The sequence below is a fragment of the Diceros bicornis genome, chromosome X (genome assembly GCF_020826845.1).
Source record: "Diceros bicornis minor isolate mBicDic1 chromosome X, mDicBic1.mat.cur, whole genome shotgun sequence".
NCBI lineage: Eukaryota > Metazoa > Chordata > Mammalia > Perissodactyla > Rhinocerotidae > Diceros > Diceros bicornis.
Genome location: NC_080781.1, coordinates 64,562,981 through 64,585,217, shown reverse-complemented (window position 1 = coordinate 64,585,217; position 22,237 = coordinate 64,562,981). Strand labels below are relative to the sequence as shown.

At 41.4% G+C, this 22,237-nt stretch overlaps 2 protein-coding genes across 2 annotated transcripts; both read right to left on the bottom strand.

The window, feature by feature from the left end:
* Positions 1 to 3,425: 3,425 nt before the first annotated feature.
* ITGB1BP2 (integrin subunit beta 1 binding protein 2) lies at positions 3,426 to 8,475 on the bottom strand. Its single transcript, XM_058536164.1, has 11 exons — positions 7,841 to 8,475; positions 7,551 to 7,600; positions 7,405 to 7,461; positions 7,181 to 7,326; positions 6,379 to 6,473; positions 6,215 to 6,273; positions 5,992 to 6,062; positions 5,773 to 5,872; positions 5,291 to 5,404; positions 4,980 to 5,042; positions 3,426 to 4,597 (listed from the first exon to the last, which is right to left on the bottom strand). Exons 1-11 carry the CDS (start codon positions 7,902 to 7,904, stop codon positions 4,370 to 4,372), a joined length of 1,047 nt encoding a protein of 348 aa, XP_058392147.1. The 5' UTR covers positions 7,905 to 8,475; the 3' UTR covers positions 3,426 to 4,369.
* A 57-nt stretch (positions 8,476 to 8,532) lies between these two features.
* On the bottom strand, positions 8,533 to 22,173 carry NONO (non-POU domain containing octamer binding). Its single transcript, XM_058536162.1, is given in 14 exon segments — positions 8,533 to 9,551; positions 10,292 to 10,342; positions 10,344 to 10,402; positions 10,625 to 10,664; positions 11,219 to 11,321; positions 11,739 to 11,823; positions 12,164 to 12,360; positions 12,558 to 12,653; positions 13,272 to 13,573; positions 14,861 to 15,054; positions 16,029 to 16,188; positions 20,680 to 20,765; positions 21,383 to 21,439; positions 22,097 to 22,173. Coding segments are annotated over 11 exon segments (1,413 nt in total). The 5' UTR covers positions 16,180 to 16,188; positions 20,680 to 20,765; positions 21,383 to 21,439; positions 22,097 to 22,173; the 3' UTR covers positions 8,533 to 9,416.
* Between the last annotated feature and the right edge of the window lie 64 nt (positions 22,174 to 22,237).

Here is a 22,237-nt window from a genome sequence, read left to right as displayed (position 1 = left end):
AAAGCTTCTGGTGAAGACAAAGGACGAGGAGGAGTACTGATAATAGCAAACATTTATATAGTACTTACTATATGCCAGACACTGTTTTAAATATGTGTTAGCTATTATTACTATAATACACAGATCTGGACCACAAAGGAAAGATATGGCCTAGAGATAAAAATGTGTGAGTCATCTGCACGTGGGTGGTATTTGAAGTCATGGGCATAATTGAGAGTGTCTAGATGAGAGTTATATATAAGAAGACAGGGCCGGCCCCGTGGCATACCGGTTAAGTGCGCACGCTCTGCTGCTGGCAGCCCTGTTTCGGATCCCAGGCGCGCACTGAGGCACAGCTTGTCAGGCCATGCTGTGGCAGCGTCCCACATAAAGTGGAGGAAGATGGGCATGGATGTTAGCTCAGGGCCGGTCTTCCTCAGCAAAAAGAGGAGGATTGACATGGATGTTAGCTTAGGGTTGATCTTCCTCACAAAAAAAAAAAAAAAGAGCAAGCCTAGGACTGAGTCCTGAAGAACTTCATCATTGAATGGCCAGGCAGAAAAGGAGGAGCCTGCGAATGAGAGTGAAAGGAATGACCAGAGAAGTAGGAGGACAACCGAGAGAAGCGATGGGTCATAGAAGCAAATGTATTTCAAGGAAGAAACCATCATAAGTGTCAAATTTTGCTTGAGAGATCAAGCAAGATGAGGACTAAAAGTATCCATTGGATTTAGTAACCTGGTGGCCAATGGATCACCACAGATTGAGGAGGTTGGAAGTCATATTGAAGTGTGTTGTGAAGGGACTAGAAAGAAGGAAATGAAAAAAGAGTAGTTATTTCAAGAAGTTTGGTTATAAAGGAGAGAAGGGAGTTAAGTAGTAGCTGGAGAGGAATGTGAAGTCAAGGGAAATTGTTTTTGTAAGATTGGAGAGACTTGAGCACGTTTAAATGTCAATGAAAACATTCAATGAGAGGGAAAGGTTGAATAAACAGGAGAAAGGATAATTAATAGTGTAAGCTTTCTGGGAAGGTGTGAAGGGATAGGATACAAAGCTCAGTGGAAAGAAATGAGAAATGTAAAAGGAGGTAGGGAGAGGATTTGTGCTAATGTGAACAAATATGTAGATTTGATGGTGAGAAGTGGGGGATTAAATGAGATAATGCATGCAAAGCACTTAGCATAGTGCCTGGCAGGTTAGTTTACATCAGAAATGGTAGCTGTGGTTATTGTTGTTGTTGTTATTGTTAATGGTATACACTTGCTTGAAACTTTCTTACATTTTAGGCTTTGGGCTATGTAAAATGAGCTAGAACATGACTTTCTTAATGCTATAAATTTGAAATTTTATATATCAAGTTTATATACAACAAGGGTTACTTGAACTTTTTGATTCCTCACCTCCATCCTCTCCAGGAATTCTGGGTAGTTGCTGGTCCCCTGATTTTGATAAGATAGAAAAAAGTTATACATTTAAGATTAGGGCACTTCATGCACTTTTCTGTATGCATTTTACACCTCTAAATTTTTTTAAGATGTCCACCAAAGCCCCTATTGATGTCAACTCACCTGTGGAAAAATGACATTAAAAGTAAACTGCTGCCAGGGTTAGAAAGGATCTGAAGGGTTCATTTCAAGGGGGAAACTTTATTTGCACTTCAAATCAATAGAATGAGAGCAGAGCGCTGAGCCAGAATTGTTGAATATCCTGGAGGTCCAGGAAGCTCCTTCACTTCTGATCAAACTTCTCTGAGAGATGGAGGTCATACCCCTGGACACATTCCCTAATATCCCCTAATCTTGCCTCAATCCCCAAATCCTCAGCCATGCTATGCTGTGATCCCTCACCTTTGCTGCCCATGTCCATTCTCCCACCCCCATCTTATTCCTAGCTCCCAATGAGACTTTATGTTCCTTGAATCTGAACTGAGAGGAAAGGGTGCTAAGAAAAGAACTGGAGATCATCTGAGGCTTGATGAGCTTCTTGGAGTTTGAATCTCCCAGATTCTTGGCCACCCTGTTGAAGGAGTAAATCTGACTCAAGAGAGATTCAGAAAAGAGGTATCACTCCTCTGATTAAGAATCTACATTTAAAAAGAAAATGCCTATAATGCCTATTTAACTTTCTTTTAAATCATGTTCAAAATCCTTGATCTAGAATTTTAGGCTCCTTCCAATCTAGCCACACTCCACTTAACTAACTTTTTTGTCCCCTCTCTTAAACATACCCTCTGATATGTTAGCAGTGATTACAAACAGCAAACAGACTACACTTGGAGAGAGTCTGAACATTTACTTTTTACTCTACATACTTCTTAATTGAGTCTTTTACAGTGACAATGTACTACTTTTGGAATTTAAAATAAAACACAAAAAGTAGAATAAAACACCTTCCTGCCCCAGCCTGGTTTTCCGTATTCTTCCACACCCATAAAAAAATTTCTCATTCTTCAAATTTCCATTCAAAATGTATTTCTTAACCCTCACATTTATGGTCAATTAATTTTCAACTAGGGTGCCAAGACAATTCAATGGGGACAGAGTAATCTTTTCAACAAATGGTGCTGGGCCAACTGGATATCCATATGCAAAAACATAAAGTTGGACCTCTACCTCATACCACATACAAAAATTAACTCAAGATGGATCAAAGACCTATATGTAAGAGCTAAAACTATAAAACTCTTAGTAGAAAACAGGAGCAAATCTTCACGACTTTGGATTAAGCAATGGTTTCTTGGATGTGACATCAAAAGCACAAGCAATCAAAGGAAAAATAGATAAATTAGACTTCATAAAAATGAAAAACTTTTATGTATCAAAGGACACTATCAAGGAAGTGGAAAGATAACACACAGAATGGGAGAAAATATTTGTAAATCATATATCTGACAAGAGACTTGTCTCCAGAATATACTTAAAAAAACTCTTACAACTCAATAAAAAGACAACCCAATTAACAAATGGACAAAGGATTTGAATAGACATTTCTCCAAATAATATACACAAATGGTCAATAAGCAAATGTAAAGATGCTCAACATCATGAGCCATCAGGGAAAGGCAAATTAAAACCAAAATGAGATTCCACTTCACACCCACTAGGATGGCTATAATAAAAAAGACAAATAACAAGAGTTATCAAGGATGTGGAGAAATTGGAACCCTCTTACACTGCTGGTGGAAATGTAAAATGGTGCAGCCTCTTCAGAAAATAGTCTGGCAGTTCCTCAAAAGATTAAAGTTACCATTTGACTCAGAAATTACACTCCTAGGTATATATCCAAGAGAAATGAAAATGTATGTCCACATAAAAACTTGTACATGAATGTTCATAGGAGCATTATTCATAATAGCCAAAAAGTGGAAACAACCCAAATGTACCTCAACTGATGAAGAGATAAACAAAATGTGGTATATCAATGGCCAATGCACATGGCCAAATGTCATTTGGCCATAAAAAGGAATAAAGTACTGATACATGTTACAACATGGATGAACCTTGAAAACATTATGCTAAGGGAAATAAGCCTGTCACAAAAGACCACATATTGTATGATTCCATTCATATGAAATATCCAGAATAGGTAAATCCATAGGCGGCAGAAAGTAGATTAGTGATTGCCTAGGGCTATGAGTTTGGGGGGATATTGGGAGTGACTGCTAAAGGATACAGAGTTTCTTTCTGGAGTGATGAAAATATTCTAAAATTGATTGTGGTAGCACAACTCTGACTATACTAGAAAAAACACTGAATTTTACACTTTAAGTGGGTGAGTTGTATAGTATCTGAATTGTATTTCAATAAAGCTGTAAAAAAATGTACTTCTTCCATGGAGTCTTCCCTTTCTACTACAGTCCACATTAATCTCTCCATTCTCTCAACTCCTACAGCACTTAAAAACTGTACTGCACAATTTATCACTCTAACTACTTGATAATGTTTATTATTATTTCATGTAGCTTACCCTTGACTTTGTCAGACAGACTGTAATTTTCCTGAGAGGAATGAGTAAGTCTTCTGTTTCTCAGAAATCTCTAAACCACCTCATACATAAATGGGCACAGAGTAAGTAATCAGTAAATACCTGGTGGTTGGGAAGAATAGATTGAATGTGCATGTGCTTGTTTTCACACATGTGTGTTGAACACACACAGAAGTTGGAGGAAATGAAGACAATCTTAGGTAGTGATGTGAGAGAACGACACTATGTGAAACTGCAGAATACAAGATTTATTTAAGGGAAAAAACAGCATGGTTTGGACACTTTTGTTCTCCCCTCCTTCAGCCTCCTGCTGCTCAATGACGCCACATGGCCAACCATATCCTGGTCTCTGAGATCCTAAGGGAGTCAGTGAGGTCCTATCTAGACACTTGACTGTCTGGTGTCACTATTCCCCCATCACTTCCTCCTCTTCCTCCTCCTCTGTCCAGCTCAGATCATCATCTGAATCCTCAGATTCTTCCTCATCCATCTCTAACCCAACCCCTGCCTTCGCCTTCTCAGCTAGTGCATCGGGGTGCTCCAGCTGGGCCCAGGATCCCGGGTCAGCCTTGACCAGGGAGATTTCCACCCGAGATGGCATCAAGGAGACAGAGCTCTGCTCCACGTTTATGACCTGAGGAGGAGGGAAAGATAGAGGAACACAGAAGAAAGAGAAAATGAGGAAATCAGAGAGATTGGGGTCAGGGTAGGGTGGTGATGAATGACAGAAAAATTAAAAATGTAAGGTGGGGAAAAAAGATAGGGGAGGAATAAGACAATATAGTAAGGGGGAGAGAGAGAGAGAGAGAGGGAGAGAGAGAGAGAGAGGAAAGAAAAGGGAGGGAAGAGGAGAGGGAGAAAAAGAGGAGGGAGAGAGAGAGATAGAGAATATCAAAGCAAATGAAAAGAAAACCTTCACTTTCCCACTACAACTCCTTCCCTCAAGACATTCCAGTCTGGCCCTTCTTTTTTGCCCCATCTGCCTCCCCCTCCTGTGTCCCCTTATCTTCACTTACCCCCCAGAGCTTCATCTGTGCTTGGAACACACGGTTACCATCAAAGACAATGTGGACATGAAGCTGAGAGAAAAGAATTACAGGGGTAGTAACAATCCCAGAAGGTCAGAACAAGTCATTACGACAGAGAACCAGGCCAGAGGTGTGATCTCTACATCCACAGGTCAGCCAGATAACCCTAACCTAATAGCTCTACTTTCCTCTCAGGGGACTATGGAGCCTACATGTTAACTGCATACAGCAACTCCGCCTGTGAGATTGTAGTATAACCCAATTCACTAGCCTCCCATCCAGCATCAGACATTCCTCACCTCAGTTTGACTGGCCTTCACCCAGTTGAACGCAGGAAGTGGAATCTGGCCATATACAGTCACCACTACTAAGGAATCTGTCTGGTGCCAATCATGACGGCAAGACGCTGGCAGCTAAAGAGATGTGAAACAGTGGGTGGTAAGAATGAACTCTTAACCCAAGGGGAGTTCTCATGGTATATGTGGAGGAGAGACAGAGAGTCTCAGAAAGATTCTCCAACCCCGCCCTCACTTTCACCAGACTTCTTCAACTCCGTTACTACTGGTGGAAGTGTTGGAGCTGTCAGTCATGGTTAATGGGTCAGAACTAAATCAGACTACCTCATATTGCAAAGCCTCTTGGCTTGTGAGGGATAAGGAGCAGAATCTTATTTGGTCCAAACAAAAGGGAGAACATAGAGAGCTTGTCCATGAGGTACAGGGAGGAGGAATTATTTCTGGAATTGGGTTCTAATCAAGAGTTAAGCAAAGTTGGGGCTTACCTGCTTCCCCCAGTCATGTCTACCAACTCTGCATCCTGGCTGTGCCAGGAATGCCCCAAAATCCAGGGTCTGTATGCCACAACAGCTCCAAGACTTCATCCTGAGGTAGGAAGATAATTCAATTGAATCTCCTTTCCCCTCTCCACAAGCCCCCACTCCCATCTTATAATCAACATTGGGAGAAACCTGTCTCACACACCACTGAGTCCCCTCTCTCACCCCTCATGGAATCGAGGTGCTCCTGGGTGGTAAGTACATGGAGTAGCTTCGCTCTCGGGGCCTTGGTAAACCTAAGATGGATAAACAAGAAACAGAAAAAGAATCAGGTCATTCTAAAGTGTACCTCATGCAGCCTTATATTGTATACCCAGTCATCCCTCAGTTGTAGCATCTCTCAGCCACATGCTTGCCTCCGCCCCCCTCCCCCCAAACTCTCACTCACAGCATCACATCCTGGGTTCTGGCAGCTGGAACCAGTCTGGATCAGACTACTGTCGAGTCCTGGGCAAGGGAAACAGAGTCAGGAACCTATCCATTCCCTTCACCCAACTGCCACATTCACTAAATTCCACTCTGCAAAGCCTGTCTTACTAAGGACCCACTTACCTGCTCCAGGTTGCTGGTCTAATTCCTTCTGTTCCAATGCCATTTCCAAGGCTTGGGATATATTTAGTGGAAGCAGCTTTGGTAGCAACTCTGACCTAGGGAGTATGAGTGGGGTGATTTAGTTCTGACACATTAACTATGATTGACAGCTCCAACATTCCCACCAGTAGTAATGGAGTCGAAGAAGTCTGGTGAAAGTGGGGGCAGGGTTGGAGAAGTTGGGTAGCAATCCCATTGCCAATTTTCTTCTCTGTGGACATCCCAAATCCCTGAACCCTGGGGAAATCCCCAGGTCTTCTCTTGCCCATCTACTCAGTTGCTCTACGTCTAACCACATTTCTCTGCAGAACGGTATCATTTCCTCTTCCTCTTCATCTAATTGTAGACCTAATATGACTTTCTTCTGTTGCTCATACTATTTCCTCAAATTTAACTTATTCTTCTTTGCAGCCTCCTGGCTGCCAATGTACCACATCCTTTTCTTGATGTAAAACTTATTTTAAAGCTCTTTTCCAAAAAGAAGAAATCAAGTCATTTTCAGCAATCCCCTTGTGTTATAACTAAGTATATATCCGTGAGGGGCTGTCTACTCTGTTAACTCAAAATACCTATCCCCTCACCCCATACCACCTTAGAGCAAAGGACATTATTTCCGGACACAAATTTCCCCTAAGGCACAAAATATATACCAAGCCCTGACACCTGACCCTCCTCACATCTCTACTCCCTAGCTCCCATACCCCAGTGACCCATTAATCACTCCATGAAGGTAGGAAAAACCCAGGGACCTCCTCCTCTTTACTTGGGCCTCTCGTGGCGCAAAGTCTCTGCTGACTTTGGAATCATATTCAGAGGTTTTTGCTCCTGAAGTGAACTGCTTGTGGCAGGGCCCTCAGGTTGAGGGGCCTCAGGGAGCTTCTCAGCACAGTGTGGTCCCACAGTACAGCCCTAGTACAGATAAGGAGAGAAGGATTAGGGATAGAATCCTTCTATTAGGGGCAGAATCCAAGGAAGTAAATAATTTACCTTAATGTTTAAGAACTCAGAGAAATCTACAGTTCGCTTCCGGCAGCAGGACCAACCCTGATAACAAGAGACCCAGATCAGCTTAGATTCCTGGGTACATTTCCTTTGGGACATGCCCTTGCTCTTCCCCCTCGCCTGCTCCTCACCTTAAGTGCATCATGGAAGATTGGGACCCCAGGGTGATGGCAACAGGAATCTGTGGATACCAGAAGGATCAAGGAAGGAAAGGTAACCACACTGAATATCACTTCTTACCTCTTCCCCAGGAAGTATATACTTTTGTAAAAACAAAATCAGTGACGCCTGAAGATCACCCAGATGAATGAAAATTGGGCAGGAAAACTAAATTTCTTTTTCTGTTCCTTTCACAGACCGCTCACAGCTGACCACTCCCCCAGCACACACCGAGCCCCCAGGCAAGGTTAGGATTACTCACCAGGAAAGTTGGTACTGGGGTCAAAGTGCTGCCCACAGCCTTTGTTATGGCAGAGTAGAGACATGGAGGTGTTGGTAGAATTACTGAAAAGGGTATTGCAAGGAGTGTGGCTGCCGGGTGGGGAACACCTCTTAGTCTGGAGGCTTTTAGCTGCCTGGAAGGGCCAGCTGTTTCTATCTTTAGTTCAGGAGGCGTATACCTCCTAACATGGGCAAGGGAACTTCAACTGGTCTTCCCAGCCAATAGGAAAGAGCTCAGGAGCATTTTAGCTCTGAGGCTCAAGAAAAAAGGATCAGGCTGAGTAGGGCTGAGAACTTGGGTGAGGTCAGCTTACTACTGCTAAGACCGTTTTAGATTTACCATGCCAATTCCAAGCCTCTGACCAGCAGCTGCTCAGAAACCAATACCAATTTTGAGACCTCTCCCAGCTCAATGAGGGTACCCCATTTCCTCCAGCCCACTTTCTTTCTCTTTCAAAGCAGCTTTCCTCCCATCATTACTTCTGCATACCGCGAATAGCCACCGACCTTTGTCACCCACTTTAGTCACAGTAGGCACCCAACCTCCCCGTGTTTGCCTAGATGAATACTTTAAGCAAAAGGTCATATGAGATTATCCTTATAGAGCCTAGTGCTCATTTTCTGAGATAGAACTCCCCTCCCTCCCTTCCCCTTCAAAAATAGCACAGAAAATTAAAAGGCTTAAAATGTATTTTAATAAGTTGATGCTGCATTACTGCTCCATTTTTCAGAAAAACTCCAAAGGTATCAGGGACAAATCAAACATGGTACACCAATAAAAAATGCACAGCATAACTACCTAAGATAGGCAAGGGTAAGAGTTACTGTCTGACCTTCAGTATACAGCAACCCTGTTCCCAAGATTGTACTAGGCCTATCAAGAAAAGCTGTGAACAGCAACATCAGACACAAAAGGGCCATTCCTGGGTTGTCCTTACCCAAGAAAAAGATGGAGGCAAGTTAACACAAGATTTTTTAAAAGGTATACTAAAATGAAAATCACTAAGAGAAAATGTCTTCCTTAGGACATGAAGGGGTAATATATGGGCTATAACAGAACCGTATGCATGTTGTCTGTGACCTCTGCGGACATTTGCCTGAATTCCCACCTGGGAGTGAATGGAGCGATGGGGCTAAGGTCATTGGGGGGATGTTTGATTTTTGTGGTATATGTGGCAGTGTCTCTGGCGTTGGAGGGTGTAAGAATGAGAAAGCAAATAAAACAGGATGGACAAAGAATGGAATGGTTAAGATTAATGGGGGCTCTAACTGGATCCATTTTGCCATGGCTTCCCCCCAGGCCCTTAACAATCACTGGAGACTTCAGGAATGCACCACACAGAATTGATTAGTTAAACGAAATACCACAGAACTGATTTGTTAAATATCGCCCCTCCCTTGCCCTGTCTCCAGCATAGTCCCTAGAGTAAGTAGTACAGGCAGGGAAGACCTAACTATTGGGAGGAATCCCTAACACTTTTCCAGGGTAGAATTCTGGCTAGTCCAAAAAGGGTCCTTCTTTTAAGGGTTTTGGGAAACTAGACGCTGCAATTTTATTAGTATCGGCGACGTTTGTTTGGAGCAAATTCAGCCCCAGGAGCTGCACGGTTGAATGCAGGAGGGGTTCCACCAATTGCCCCAATTCCTTCCATTGTAGCAGCTTGGCCAAAGCGTTCAGTTGTTGGTGGGGTCTTAAAGAGAAAAAGAGAGCAATGTTACAATAGAATCTATGTCCTAAGCTTCCCACCCACCTCTAGTCCCTCCCGTGGAGACCAATTCCACTCAACTATTCAAGGCTCCTGGTGCTAGGGGTGACCAAACCTGCTTAGAACTCTAGCGGATACTCCTGAAAGGAAGGTTGCCTGAATTATGGAACCCCCCCCAACCATCCTATCTTTAACTTTTTATCCCTATTCCTACTGGCCAAGCAATATTACATACTCAATTCCTAGGGTGGATAAGTTACAGCCAAGTCCTTTTTCCTGAACTAGGTATATGGACAAGTGCAGACCATCACTCTTCAGCAACCTTAAGCCCATCCAGTTTTAACATTTTGACACTAGAACTAAAACCACCTCAGGATTGTAGGAGCCATAAAGCCTTTTGGATTCACATCTATTTTATGTGATAATGCCTAGCCTTCATTGTCTCCCTCCCAAAAAGAACCGGTTCACCCAGGGTAGCAAGTAAACAGTCAATCAGACTGGCCAGTCAGACAGAGGCATTTGCTTAACTCCTGATAAAGTATAGTTTGAGACTGGGTTTGCTCAAGATTCAAAAATAAAGATCTTGAGGTTACATTTAATGGATAACAGTGGTCCTAAAGACTGATTATCTGAAGCAAAATCATGGCAGGCCCAGGGACTGTGAAGGCCAAGTCCTTTCTCTTCCTATCACCATTTAGTTACTGTAGGACCCTGCAGATTATTACCAATCCCAAAGTTCCATCTGGCATCATAGTGGCAGGTCCTGGAGGAGCCGGGGGTACCAGCTGGCACAGGAGCAGGGGGCATGGCGCCTCTGTTGTTTATGCCCATGGCACCTAAAGCAGAGTAGTGTGATCAGTACAGGAGACAGAGATTCAGTCTCTTTCTGTGCCAAAGGAAACAATTCAGTAAGACCTCTGGGCTAAGACATGTTACCCTCCAAAAACAATGCTCCTGGAAATGTCAGCCCCTTAAGCCTGGACTAAGTAGAAGCCACACAGTTCAAAAGAGATGAGACAAAAAAAGAAATCAGAGCCATTAACCTCCTAAGTCCTTACCTCCCATAGCCATTTGGCCCATCCGTATCTCCTGCTCTCTCTGAAAAACAAAAAACACTCAAGAGAGTCCAAGACAACACTGCATTCTACCACAATCCATCGAGGACCACACACTAAGGGAAGCAGACAGTGATAACACATCCGAAGTGCACTGAGACCAAGCTGAGAACACTGACAACAGCTCCTTGCTAGTTGTGCAGTGAGTTCAAGGTCAGAGCCTCCTATTAGGAACAGAAGGAGAGGTGAAAGGAAAGGGGAAGAGATAGTTGATTTCCAGGGCTCCAACCTGTACAACTGCCAGGACATCAGAAGACTAGTCAAGGCTGCTACAAGACTGAATATATCTCATCCTACAGTCACTGAGTTTAAACAGCATACACTGGTCCCAGCTTTTCATCCTAAATCGCCTGTGAGGCAAGAGCTCCCCTTCAAACCTTACCTTTCCTTCCTATGAATTCTTCTTTCTAAAAGGAGTTTCATAGAATGGAAAAATTGGTCATAACCTGGTGTGTTTTATAGTCCTAGTGGACAATTCATGGTGGGTTTGTCCCATTATGACTGGCCTGATATATCATGGGCACATGAGAGATATACCGCATCAGGGAAGGTTCCCTTGAATCCTTCCTGCTGTCGCCGCATCATTTCTTCCTGTTGTCGCCGCATCTCTTCCTCACGGCGCCTGCGCTCCTCTTCCTGCCTAGAGAGTCACCAAGGTATTTAAGCAGAGGCCTTCCAGAACTTGAGCAGATTATCTTAATAGGGGACTCAGCCAAGATCAAGAGCCTACTGAAAACTAGCACAGCTCTCCAGGAAACTCACTGTTAAATGTGCCCAGCCCCAAAGCAACCCAAATGTGTCCTTCAGGGAATCAAGTTCTTTCCCAAAGGAGCCTCCTGAGACCAGCACTCAGCTGCTTCCTCTTTAGTGCAATCCTGGGTAATTCTTAGAACCATGGGCAGCTGAAACCTCTCTCATCCAAAGAGAGAACTTGAGAAGCAGCCAGGAAATATGTGCCAACATATTTACAAATGCACGAGGGAGCATAGTGGTAGGAAGCAGGAGTGAGACATTATCTTTTAGAGCTGTCAGAGAAAAAGGGTTTGAGAAAAGTTACCTGAGCTCCAGTTGCTTTCGTTTTTGCACTTCTTGGTTGTGCAGTTCTTCCATCCTCCGAAGCTCTTCTTGACGCCTCATCAAATCTAGAAAAACAACAGACTGATTTAAGAGTATTTTTCATTCTCCTCATATAGGGCCAATAATTTTCCATAAAGATCCAGAAACCAAAGGGGATATATAATCCCTGAGTGGCCATCCAAGGTATCCAGATTCCAAAAATGAAGTCAAACCTATTATTTCCTTCTCCACAGAATCCAGTATTCTCTGCCACATCTCCAAGCTCATCTGCCTACCAAGATCAACAAAACATTTAAGAGAATAAAAGTAGAGGTTTAGGCCTTTCTCTACTGATTGATACAAAGACTCCTGACTAAAGTTATTTTCTCCTTCTTCTAGTTTTAAGACTTATAGGGCTATACTCACCCTGCCTCATTAGCATGACCTGGTGCTCATGGCGAGCAGCCTCCATCTCCATCTCCAGCTTCTCACGTGCTTCTTTGATGTTGCGGTCCACTTGGTCCTGCTGCTGCTTCTCCATCTCAATGAGTGCTTTCCAGCGCATGGCATACTCATACTCAAAGGAGCCAGGCTGTGCAAATCTGGGTGGCTGCTCTCGTTCCCTACAGACAAGGTTCCTAGTTTACTAAAACTTGGTCCAAGATCCCCCCAACTAATAAGCATTGCATTCCTCCTAAGGGCTAAGATAATGGCTGCCAGTGAGCACATATAGTAAAAACCTGTCTCTTTTACATATCCCTTTACAAGCTTCCTTAAGAATAGGCAAACATCTAGCAAGGAATCTGTCAGGACCACATACTTGTGAAATTGCTGGTTCTTTATAACTAGCTTCTCTGGAAGTCCCTCTTCATCATCTAACTGGTCCATGGGCTCCACAGTCACAGGCCGAGGAAATCTGGGAGAAAGAAAAAAAAAAGCTCAGTGTTAATTAATTATACTCCACACTAGACTTCCTCTCTACATCTGCCACTGGCACAATGAACTAGTGAGGGGTCAGGACTGGACAATTAAACATACTTCTGAAGGGGTTTTTACATCCAGCCCCAAGTAACCAAGTCCTTTTAATGGCATTATGTGGAATCTGGGGTTGACAGCATGGAGTCAGGCCTCAGATCTCTGCATACAGCCTTAAAAAAGATATTCAACGTAGACAGATATGGTACTTAAGTACAGCCTAAATACCCAGTATCTACAGAACTCCAGACGACTTGGGGTAAATGCTAAGAGAGATGCTGCATGCATAAAACAACTTTTCAGAGTTCTAACACTTCAAAGTAAGGGAAGATTTAACACTGATTAAATGACAACCTACTGACAACTGAAAAGGTTTATTTCTTAATCCTCATACCATTTCCATTAATTTAAGATTACACTGAAAACCCTACTAGGAAGCTGAATCAGTATCAAAAATTTTTAAATAAACACAGAAATATGGTTCCTAGAGGCTAACTTCCTAGACCACAGAAGGAAGTGGCAATCTAAGGTCTATTTCTGAAAACGATCTCTCACTCACGTGGTTAGCAGGAAGGAGCCTTCACTGCATCTGTCCAGAGCTTTCCGAGCAGCTGGCTTCCCTGAGAATTCAACAATGCCTTTTCCCGAGGGCCTTCCTCGATCATCCACAATGACTACAGCCCTCTCCACCTGGCCGAACACAGAAAAGGCTTCCTCCAGCAGTTCGTTGGACACATACTGAGGAAGGTTTCGGACCGTAAGGGATGCACTGTGGCAGGCAAAGCGCACACGTAGCTGCTTTCCACGGAGTGGCATGTTGTCCAGCTCCACTTTGGCAATCTCCGCTAGGGTTCGTGTTTCCTAAGAAGCAGAGAAAAGTTAGAATAACTCAGTTTGACAAAGACTACCTGCACAACCATCAAGAGTCTAAAGTAACATAGCTCAATATAAAATGTCTCCAAAAAACCTTGGCAACATGCATACAAAGAAACATGGATAAAACTGGAAGAATGGAATTTGTGTGTTTCAGATAACTCTTCGGTTAGCCTAACTGCTCTGACAGCCTTGCAATAAATCAATTGGAAATTCTAGAAGTTAATATCGCTTACATGGTCATCAGTATCACAGGTTATTCCAAGTGGTAACAGATCATCTGGACAACAATGACCAGCCTAAAACCTACCCTTACAATTCAGCAGCCAGAATAGTTTAATTTTAGCTAGCTGTATACAAGTTGAACCAGAATCGCTTATGCCCTCCAAGAGGCCTCTTTAGAACCACAGACCTTGATGGGACCCCCTTCATATTACTAGAGAGGAATCTGAGTCCCAGAGAAAATGATTTGCCTATATAGTCTTGAGCTAGTGCTAAGTCTGGAATGAAAACTAGTTCTAACCACCACATCAAGTGATCTCGCTAGCACATTGTGTTCTTCATTTATAGAGATAGATAAGGCCTAGAAAAGTTTCCCGCCAAACACTTTAAAACATGTTTCCTAAATCAAAGCAGATTTAAAAAAAAGATCTATACTTAAAAATGGTTAAGATGATAAATTTTATCACAATTAAATTAAAAAAATAGATATAAATAAAACTGTCCCCTCATGGTTTGAAGAGTTTTAAGTGAGACAATATATGTGTAAGGGCTTTGGAAATAAACTATATAAACTTTGATCATTACTAAAATAAAAACCTTTTTCATTTTTTCTGGAAAAAAAATCAAACATACTAAAATATTTATGGGAGGGTAGGTAGGGAAATAGGGAAAGGGTACAGATAAAACAAGATTAACTATGAAATGATATTTATTGAAGCCGGGCAATGAGTATGTGCAGGTTCATTATACTATTCTGTCTACTTTTGCACGTTTGAAATTTCCCAACTAAAAAAAAAAAAGTTCCAAAGGGCATACTTTAGCCCCAGTATCCTAGGAAAATAAACCTATGTTGTCCTTGAAACAAAACAAAAAACCAAGAGGAAAAATAAAAATAAAATCTGCATTTTTTGTTCTGTTCCACCAAGTATAGCTACAAGCTTTTAACAAACAGACCATCTGAGAATTATTTCCACTGCCTAGTTTTCCATATCCATTATCCCCCAGCTTCCCCACCTTTTAGAGCACGTGCTCTAAAAGCCCACGGTTGCTCACCAAGCGGATAAAGCCAAAGCCCTTATCCTTATGAATGAAGACTTCGCCTGCCTTCCCATATTTCTCAAATAGTTTCCTCATTTCCTCCTCAGTGATGTCAGGAGGAAGATTGCCCACAAAGAGCCGGCTACGTTGGGTGAAGGTCTTCTCTCCTGGTTTCCTAAAATTCTTCAGGTCAATAGTCAAGCCTTCATCTGAGAGAAGACACACAGTCACTCAAAAGACTGGGGAAAGAGATTTATAGTCACATTCTCAAAGAGCTATAATTGCTGCTAGATTAGGAAACCTAATTGCTGTAAAGAAGTCAAACACCATTTCCCAGTGCAATCTATCCCCTAACCACTTATCAGTAAACTGCACCTTAGAATGTGAAAGCAGTATGCACAGATCTGGGGGGGACTTCTCAACAGCTCTACTATGGGCCAGAAGCCAACCTGGACTAAGTCAGAGAAAGAAAGACAATACAGGAGCTTTGGCCAAAGAGAAAATTAAGCAAGTCAAGGAGTCCTATGTCAGAAGGGATCAGATTTTTAAATTTAAAACACAACTGCTCCATTTTCCCAATCTCTCACCAATCTTCATAATCTTAGCCATTTCAGGCTTGGGGTAATGGAATGAAAAGAAATGAGTTAGGAAAGAGAATTATTTGTAGGAACCTCTGGAAATAAAGAGGGTTGAAGTTGGTTCTAGTCTTAGAGACACACAACAGGTGCTCAAAGTTTGCTTAATGAATGAGAATATACCTTTAAAGACTTCTTACTCTAATTTAAAATGGGCTGGCACAGGCCCCAGGCTACAAGTATAATACTCGGTACCAGACTTCTTCTCCATTAAGTCTTAAAGACTTGTTCTATGTTCTCGCTAACTACGTCATCTGATGATGACCTCTAAGAACTAAACTCTGAGCAGATATCTCTTTAGCAGTAGAATGTGCCAAAAGAACAAAGCAACCTGTACTCAGCTGCTATCCTACAACTTATCTGCTCTTTGTTTCAGAGAATCAGACTTTTGCTATCCTAATAAGTATTAAGAGGTAAATAGCCAAAAGAAGAACAAAGGTGTGCCACAAAGACCTATTCCTTTATAATCCCAAGAGACTAATCTAAAAACCAAGAAACCATTCCCAAAAGGGAACCTATTTCTACCCCATTATCTAGTATGTACCCACTTTGGCTGCTGGCTTGTTGACCATTTGCAGGTATTGGTGGTGGCGGTGGCTGCTGCTGTTGCTGCTGGTGGTGCTGCTGGTGGTGATGCTGATGATGCTTCCTTGGAGTATGGTTTTGCTTCTCCAAGTTAAAGGTTTTATTGCTCTGCATTTCTGCACCCTAAAAAGAAAATGTGGACTGTCAAATATATTCAGTGAGTGCTAAGAATGCAATCACCTTCCTGATGACTTATGTGTCATTGATCACCCTTGGTATCCTGGCTTTTGCTAGATCCAAACAATTGGTTATTTTCAACAAGTATGGCAAAGGAGTGTAATTCAAAAATCTGAAAACAATCAGACATTAGCAATTATGTTGCACATAAAAACTAGACAAGTACTAAATGAGAACAGCTTGCACTAGAATGACCTGAGAAACCTTCCAGTTCAGTAATTCTATATATTAAGAGGAAAGTACTTTCCCAAAAGAACTACCCCCCCATAATAGCCCTATCATAATATTAAAACATATTTTAAAAACACAATGATTGAAACAGATTCTAGTTATCACAAGGACAAGGACTAATAAGTCTTGTTCTTCTCTTGCACTGTGCACAGTCCTAGCCTGCAGTACATACTGTGGAATGAATACCAAGAAAAATATGGGCTGTAGAGTTAGACATCCTTAGGTTTGAAGCATGGTCCTAATGCTTACTTACTAGCTATGTACTACTTAGTTAATTACTTCTGCACTGGTTTCTTAAACTATTATAAAGGGGATAATAAAAATACCTACTTCTCAAGGTGGCTATGAGGATTAATAAAATGTGAAAATACTACTTCAGTAGTGGCATATAGTAAGCACTCAGTAAATATTGTTATTAATCACAATGGAAAGATAAACAACTACCAAAGCAATAAAAGCAGCAAATACAAAAAGATGAATATACAATCATAAAATGTTAAATTCTTTCATTTAAAAATCAATATATGATTAAAAGAAAACAAAATGAAAATTCCTGGTACAATCCAGACTGAATTCAAAAATTGACAGTTTTAAAATGGAAATTTTCTAATTGATCAAGTTAACAAGCTGAGCATAGTCTTCCTCATCCAAGGAGAGTTCTCCAGTAAATGAAATAAAAGGGTAAAGTCAATCCTAAATCCTTTCCCCTAAACATAAGAACCTCTAGTCAGAATTTAGCAGAAAGAAAGATGCAGAAAAGGACCTTTTCATGAATACAGTATTGTTATCTTTATACGATTCCTTTAAAATAGAGAAAATTATATACCTCAGATAAAATGTGACCAAGGCTTGATAACTATTGATTTGGGGATAATGGGCATATGAGAATACCTCTAGGGCCGGCCCCGTGGCTTAGCGGTTAAGTGCGCGCGCTCTGCTGCTGGCGGCCCGGGTTCGGATCCCGGGCACGCACCGACGCACTGCTTCTCCGGCCATGATGAGGCCGCGTCCCACGTACAGCAACTAGAAGGATGTGCAGCTATGACATACAACTATCTACTGGGGCTTTGGGGGAAAAAATAAATAAAATTATAAAAAAAAAAGAGAATACCTTTATGTGTATAAAAACTTTCCTAATACATTTTTTTAAAGATTTTATTTATTTATTTTTCCCCCCAAAGCCCCAGTAGATAGTTGTATGTCACAGCTGCACATCCTTCTAGTTGCTGTACGTGGGACGCGGCCTCATCATGGCCGGAGAAGCAGTGCGTCGGTGCGCGCCCGGGATCCGAACCCGGGCCGCCAGCAGCGGAGCGCGCGCACTTAATAAGCCATGGGGCTGGCCCCCTAATATATTTTATATCATATCCCACCAAAACTGAAAACATCAATGCAATTATCAAATTCTGTATCCAAAAGTTGTTTCATAAGACAATAGGTAACAAGAGCTATCAAGATGGTTCATATTCTTTAACTCAGGAATTCTACTCCTACAAATTTATCCTAAGACCATAATTTTAAAATTTAAAAACTATGTCCATGAAATAGTCACTGTAATGGCCTTTATGGTAACAAAACAATAAGAATGATTTAAATACCCAAAACCAGGGGCATGGTTTTTAATAAATTATAGTACATCTATACAATGGGATGTTACATAGCATTAAAAATTATGAAGACCACGTAAACATGAAAAACGTTTGATGCTTTAAGAGGGAAAGGGTTTTGGAAAAAACACATGAATGCAGACAAGGAACAGAAAGGCAAAAATGAAAACTGTCCTGCTTGTACGTTATTGATAATATTTTTACTAATTTTTTTTACTAATTCATTCAACAAATATTCACTGAATGCTTACTATTTGCTAGGCACTATTCTAGGTGCTTGGGATGCACCAATGAGCAAAGCAAAGATTCTTGCCTCCACATAGTACTTAAGAAGACGTAAGCGCTATGGGAAAATAAAGAAGAGGGGGAGCAAAGTGGATAGGGAGTGGAAGGGGAGGGACTACAATTTTAAAAAGAGCTCTGAGGTAAGGTTCACTGGAAAGTTGACATTTAAGCCAAAGCTTGAATTTTCTCATTTATATAATTTCATCAATCTTATGTTTCTCATTAATAAGGTACCTATTACAAAATACAGAAATATAATATAGAATATTTATAGATATAATATTTGTAATATAGCAATATAATATAGAATCTTTAATATAGAAAACTTAGAAATAAAAAAATAAAATAAAATAAAAAAACAAAGACTCACCATTAAAATTTAGTCACTGTTAATATTTTGGTATACACTTCCAATCATTGATTTATATATTTATATGTAGTCTAAATGGGATATTATAAGAACTATTTTGTAACCTGCCTTTTCTACTTTATGATACATGATGAACAGCTTTCATGTCACTAAATCTACATTGTTAATGGACACAGTATTGAGCTGTCAACCAAGCCCCTATTGTGTTGGTACTTCAGTTGTTTCTAATTTTTTACCATCACCAACAATGCTCATAGCTAAATCTTGGGGCACATCCATGAATAAATATTCCTCCCATAATTTCCATTTTTGCTTATTAACCTTCCAAAACATACATTATCATTTCAGTAACCACAATCATAATGCACCATTGTATATTCAGCTTTTCCTCATTTCTATAGTGTGAACATAATTAAAATTTTTAAGGGCTACATAAAGTCCATCTAGATATACACTAATTTACTAAACTACTCCCTACTATGAGTAACATTTAGGTTATTTCCTTAGGGAACATTTTATAAAATAGAATAACTGAATCTATCTTTGTGACTCTTGCCACATAGTGCAGCACTGTTTTCTCAAAAAATTCTAACTTTAAACACCACAAATAGGTGTAGCAGTTTCACAGCAAATGGGATACCTAAAAAAAAAAAACAAGGAAAGAAAAAAGAAAGGAAATCATGTTTTTAAAAATAAGACATAAAAGTAGGAAATTAAAACATAAAATTTGAAGTCTACCCCAGCAACAGTTGGGGACGGGTTAAGGTGAACATTACAATCAGATCTTTTCCTATTTGAGTCCCAGGTATTCAACACCTCCCTTCCCCTGACGGCAGAGTGGCCTAGAGAAGAAACTTGAATTATCTTCACAGCCATTTCTCCAACTAGAAATCTTCTTACCTCCTTACCTCTGGCTAGAATCCAAGGAACTTCTTATTTTTTCTCCAGCCTTTAATTTACGAGTCAGTGGCCCCAGTCTCAGTACTTTGCATCCCATTCAGGAATCCAGAATTTATATTTACATGTTAATAGAAATCCTTATAGAGATCTATTCAAAACTGAAATATTAAAAACTCTATATGTACATCTTAACCACACCTCATCACTCCATTTCAAAAAGGCCATTTTACAACTCCTTAGCAGAAATGATGTACCACCTTGAGGATAAAGTGCTAGGATGTTCTAAACCATGTAAGATTACTTCAAGGGAGGTTATTTTTGGTTTTAGAAAGTGTAAAGTGTAGCCTGGTAGTTAAGATGATAATACCAGATATTTATCAACCATTATATGCTAGGCACTGTGTTAAGTCTGCATTATCTCATTTAGTGCTCACAACTGTTATTCTTCTGGATAAGAAAACTGATGCCCATCTAAGGTCACACAAGTGTGATAGAGCATGGAATGGAACTCAGGGCTGTTGAACTCAAAGCTCATACTCATCACTATGGTACAAGCTTTGTAATCAAACTCACCTTGGTTTCAGAGTTTAGAGTCTAACAAACTTACTAGCCATGTCACCTAACTTCTGAGCCTCGGTTTCCTCACTTGCAAGATGGGGGGGGTAACAATATCTACCCCCACAGGGTCGGTTATTTTAAGGACCAAATGAGATCATGTACACAGAAGGCATTTGTTCCTGCTGGCAACCCCTACCCCTATTTCTACATATGGTGGGTGCTCCAGTTAGACAAATGTCATCAATTACATTCTTCCTCCGCTCTTCTGGATTCTTTCTGCAAAAATCATTTTTTATAACCAAATTGCCTACCTTTGTGTTTTTGAATAAATGTCTGCATAATGCTAATCTTTATAATCTTTCCCTTCAGTTTATTTTTTCCCAAGCAGGCACTCAATGGTGAAGACTAAATTAACATTGTATAAATCACCTAAAACAGTGCCCACAAAGTGGCAAGTACTCAGTAAGTACTGTCTCTATCACTTACTTCTGATGATGACCACCAATATAATTTGGAAATATGTGCAGAAATCTCTTGAGTAATAAATTCACCAACCTCTAACCATTGGACCTCTGAGAAGAGAACAAAGCACAAAGATCAGCAGCAAGGATTTCTGTCTACTTATCTGTGGTAAAGACTAACTCTGACGAAGGACTCTTGAGAGAAAATATCTACTGCTGGTTTAGAAAGATTGGGGCTATTGTGCATGATACAGTTGCACAAATGTTTAGGTACAGGATCAAACACTACATCACACATATCTGAAATCTAAATAAACATCCCCTCAATTTTCAGGAAAAGGATCAACTTTTTAAGTGGAAACTATGGGGAAAATCTGGTAAAAAGCTACTCGGGTGAGATGGCCGCCTAGATGTGGACCAGCCTGAAAGCTGTAGAACACACTGACATGGAAAGGTCCTTCTCTAAGAGCTTCTTAGGCCCTTTCATTTAATAACAAGGAAGTTGGACAAAGACATAGTATAAATCTAGCCAGTGCCCCTCACACCAGAGTTGCCAAATTTATCAAATAAAACTACACAGCATACAGTTCAATTTCAATTTCAGACTAAAAAATGAATTGTTTTTAGTATAAATCCCTTGCAATGTATACTAAAAAATAATTTGTGTGAAATTCAAATTGAACGGGACGTCTTGTATTTTATCTGGCAACCCTACCCCCTACACCTACCTCAACTTAGATTGAAGACAGCAAAGTGCCTCCCAGTCCTCACTAACCTCGACTTCTCTGTTAAGAACACAAAGAATAGTGTCAGCTTACGATAGTTTCTCCAAGTGGAAAACACCCGATAAGAAATCCATAAAATTTTCATTTTAAAAAGTGATGTTAAAAATCGGTAGAGTGGCTAGGCAACAAGAGTAAAAAAAGGGCCTACAGGAACCTGACTCGGAAAGCGGCGGGGTCCAGACAAGCAGATGAACTTCCCAGCTAAGAGTTTTGACAAAGAAATATCGCTCCGGGGGCCCCACTTTCCCATTGTGAATTAATAGCCTCGCGAGGCCGACAGGAGGAGCGCCCGACAAAGCGCCTCCTCCTCCTCTAGCCGCGACTTCAGGGCTCGCGGATAATAGACCCCACGCCCTCAGGCCCAGGGCGCCTTAAGAGCCGGGGAACTTACTGACAGCTCAGATTCCAAGACGAGTCGCACAAAGAAACGGGGCGGGGAAGGAAACGAAAGCCGGAGGCGAGGCGAGTTGAGAGCGATGGGCCCCCGCGGGTGGGCTGAGGAGGCCGTGTGGCGGCGGGGACAAGGCCTCAAGGGACCTCCTAAGGAACGGCCAACCTCCCTCCAAACCTAGCCTCGCCCTAGCCTCTTCCTTCGCCAACTGTCGCGAGAAATCCTACTCCCCTCTCAAACAAGAACTAAGTCGTCCCCAAACTCACCCTCTACCGACTGTTTTCTCCTCAGAGTAACGGCGACGCTACACGGCCTCTACCGTCCCGAGAAAAGAGCGCGCGACCGCCGGAAACGAGACGACGGAGCTCGGCGCCTCCCAAGGGGTACAAAGTGGCGTTCTCGATTGG

Coding starts and splice junctions, on each gene's coding strand:
- ITGB1BP2 (XM_058536164.1), bottom strand. CDS start 7,904: ATGTCTCTACTCTGCCATAACAAAGGCTGTGGGCAGCACTTTGACCCC. Junction 7,462..7,550: donor TCTTCCATGATGCACTTAAG/GTGAGGAGCAGG, acceptor TCTTGTTATCAG/GGTTGGTCCTGCTGCCGGAA. Junction 5,043..5,290: donor TGAAGGCCAGTCAAACTGAG/GTGAGGAATGTC, acceptor CTTTTCTCTCAG/CTTCATGTCCACATTGTCTT.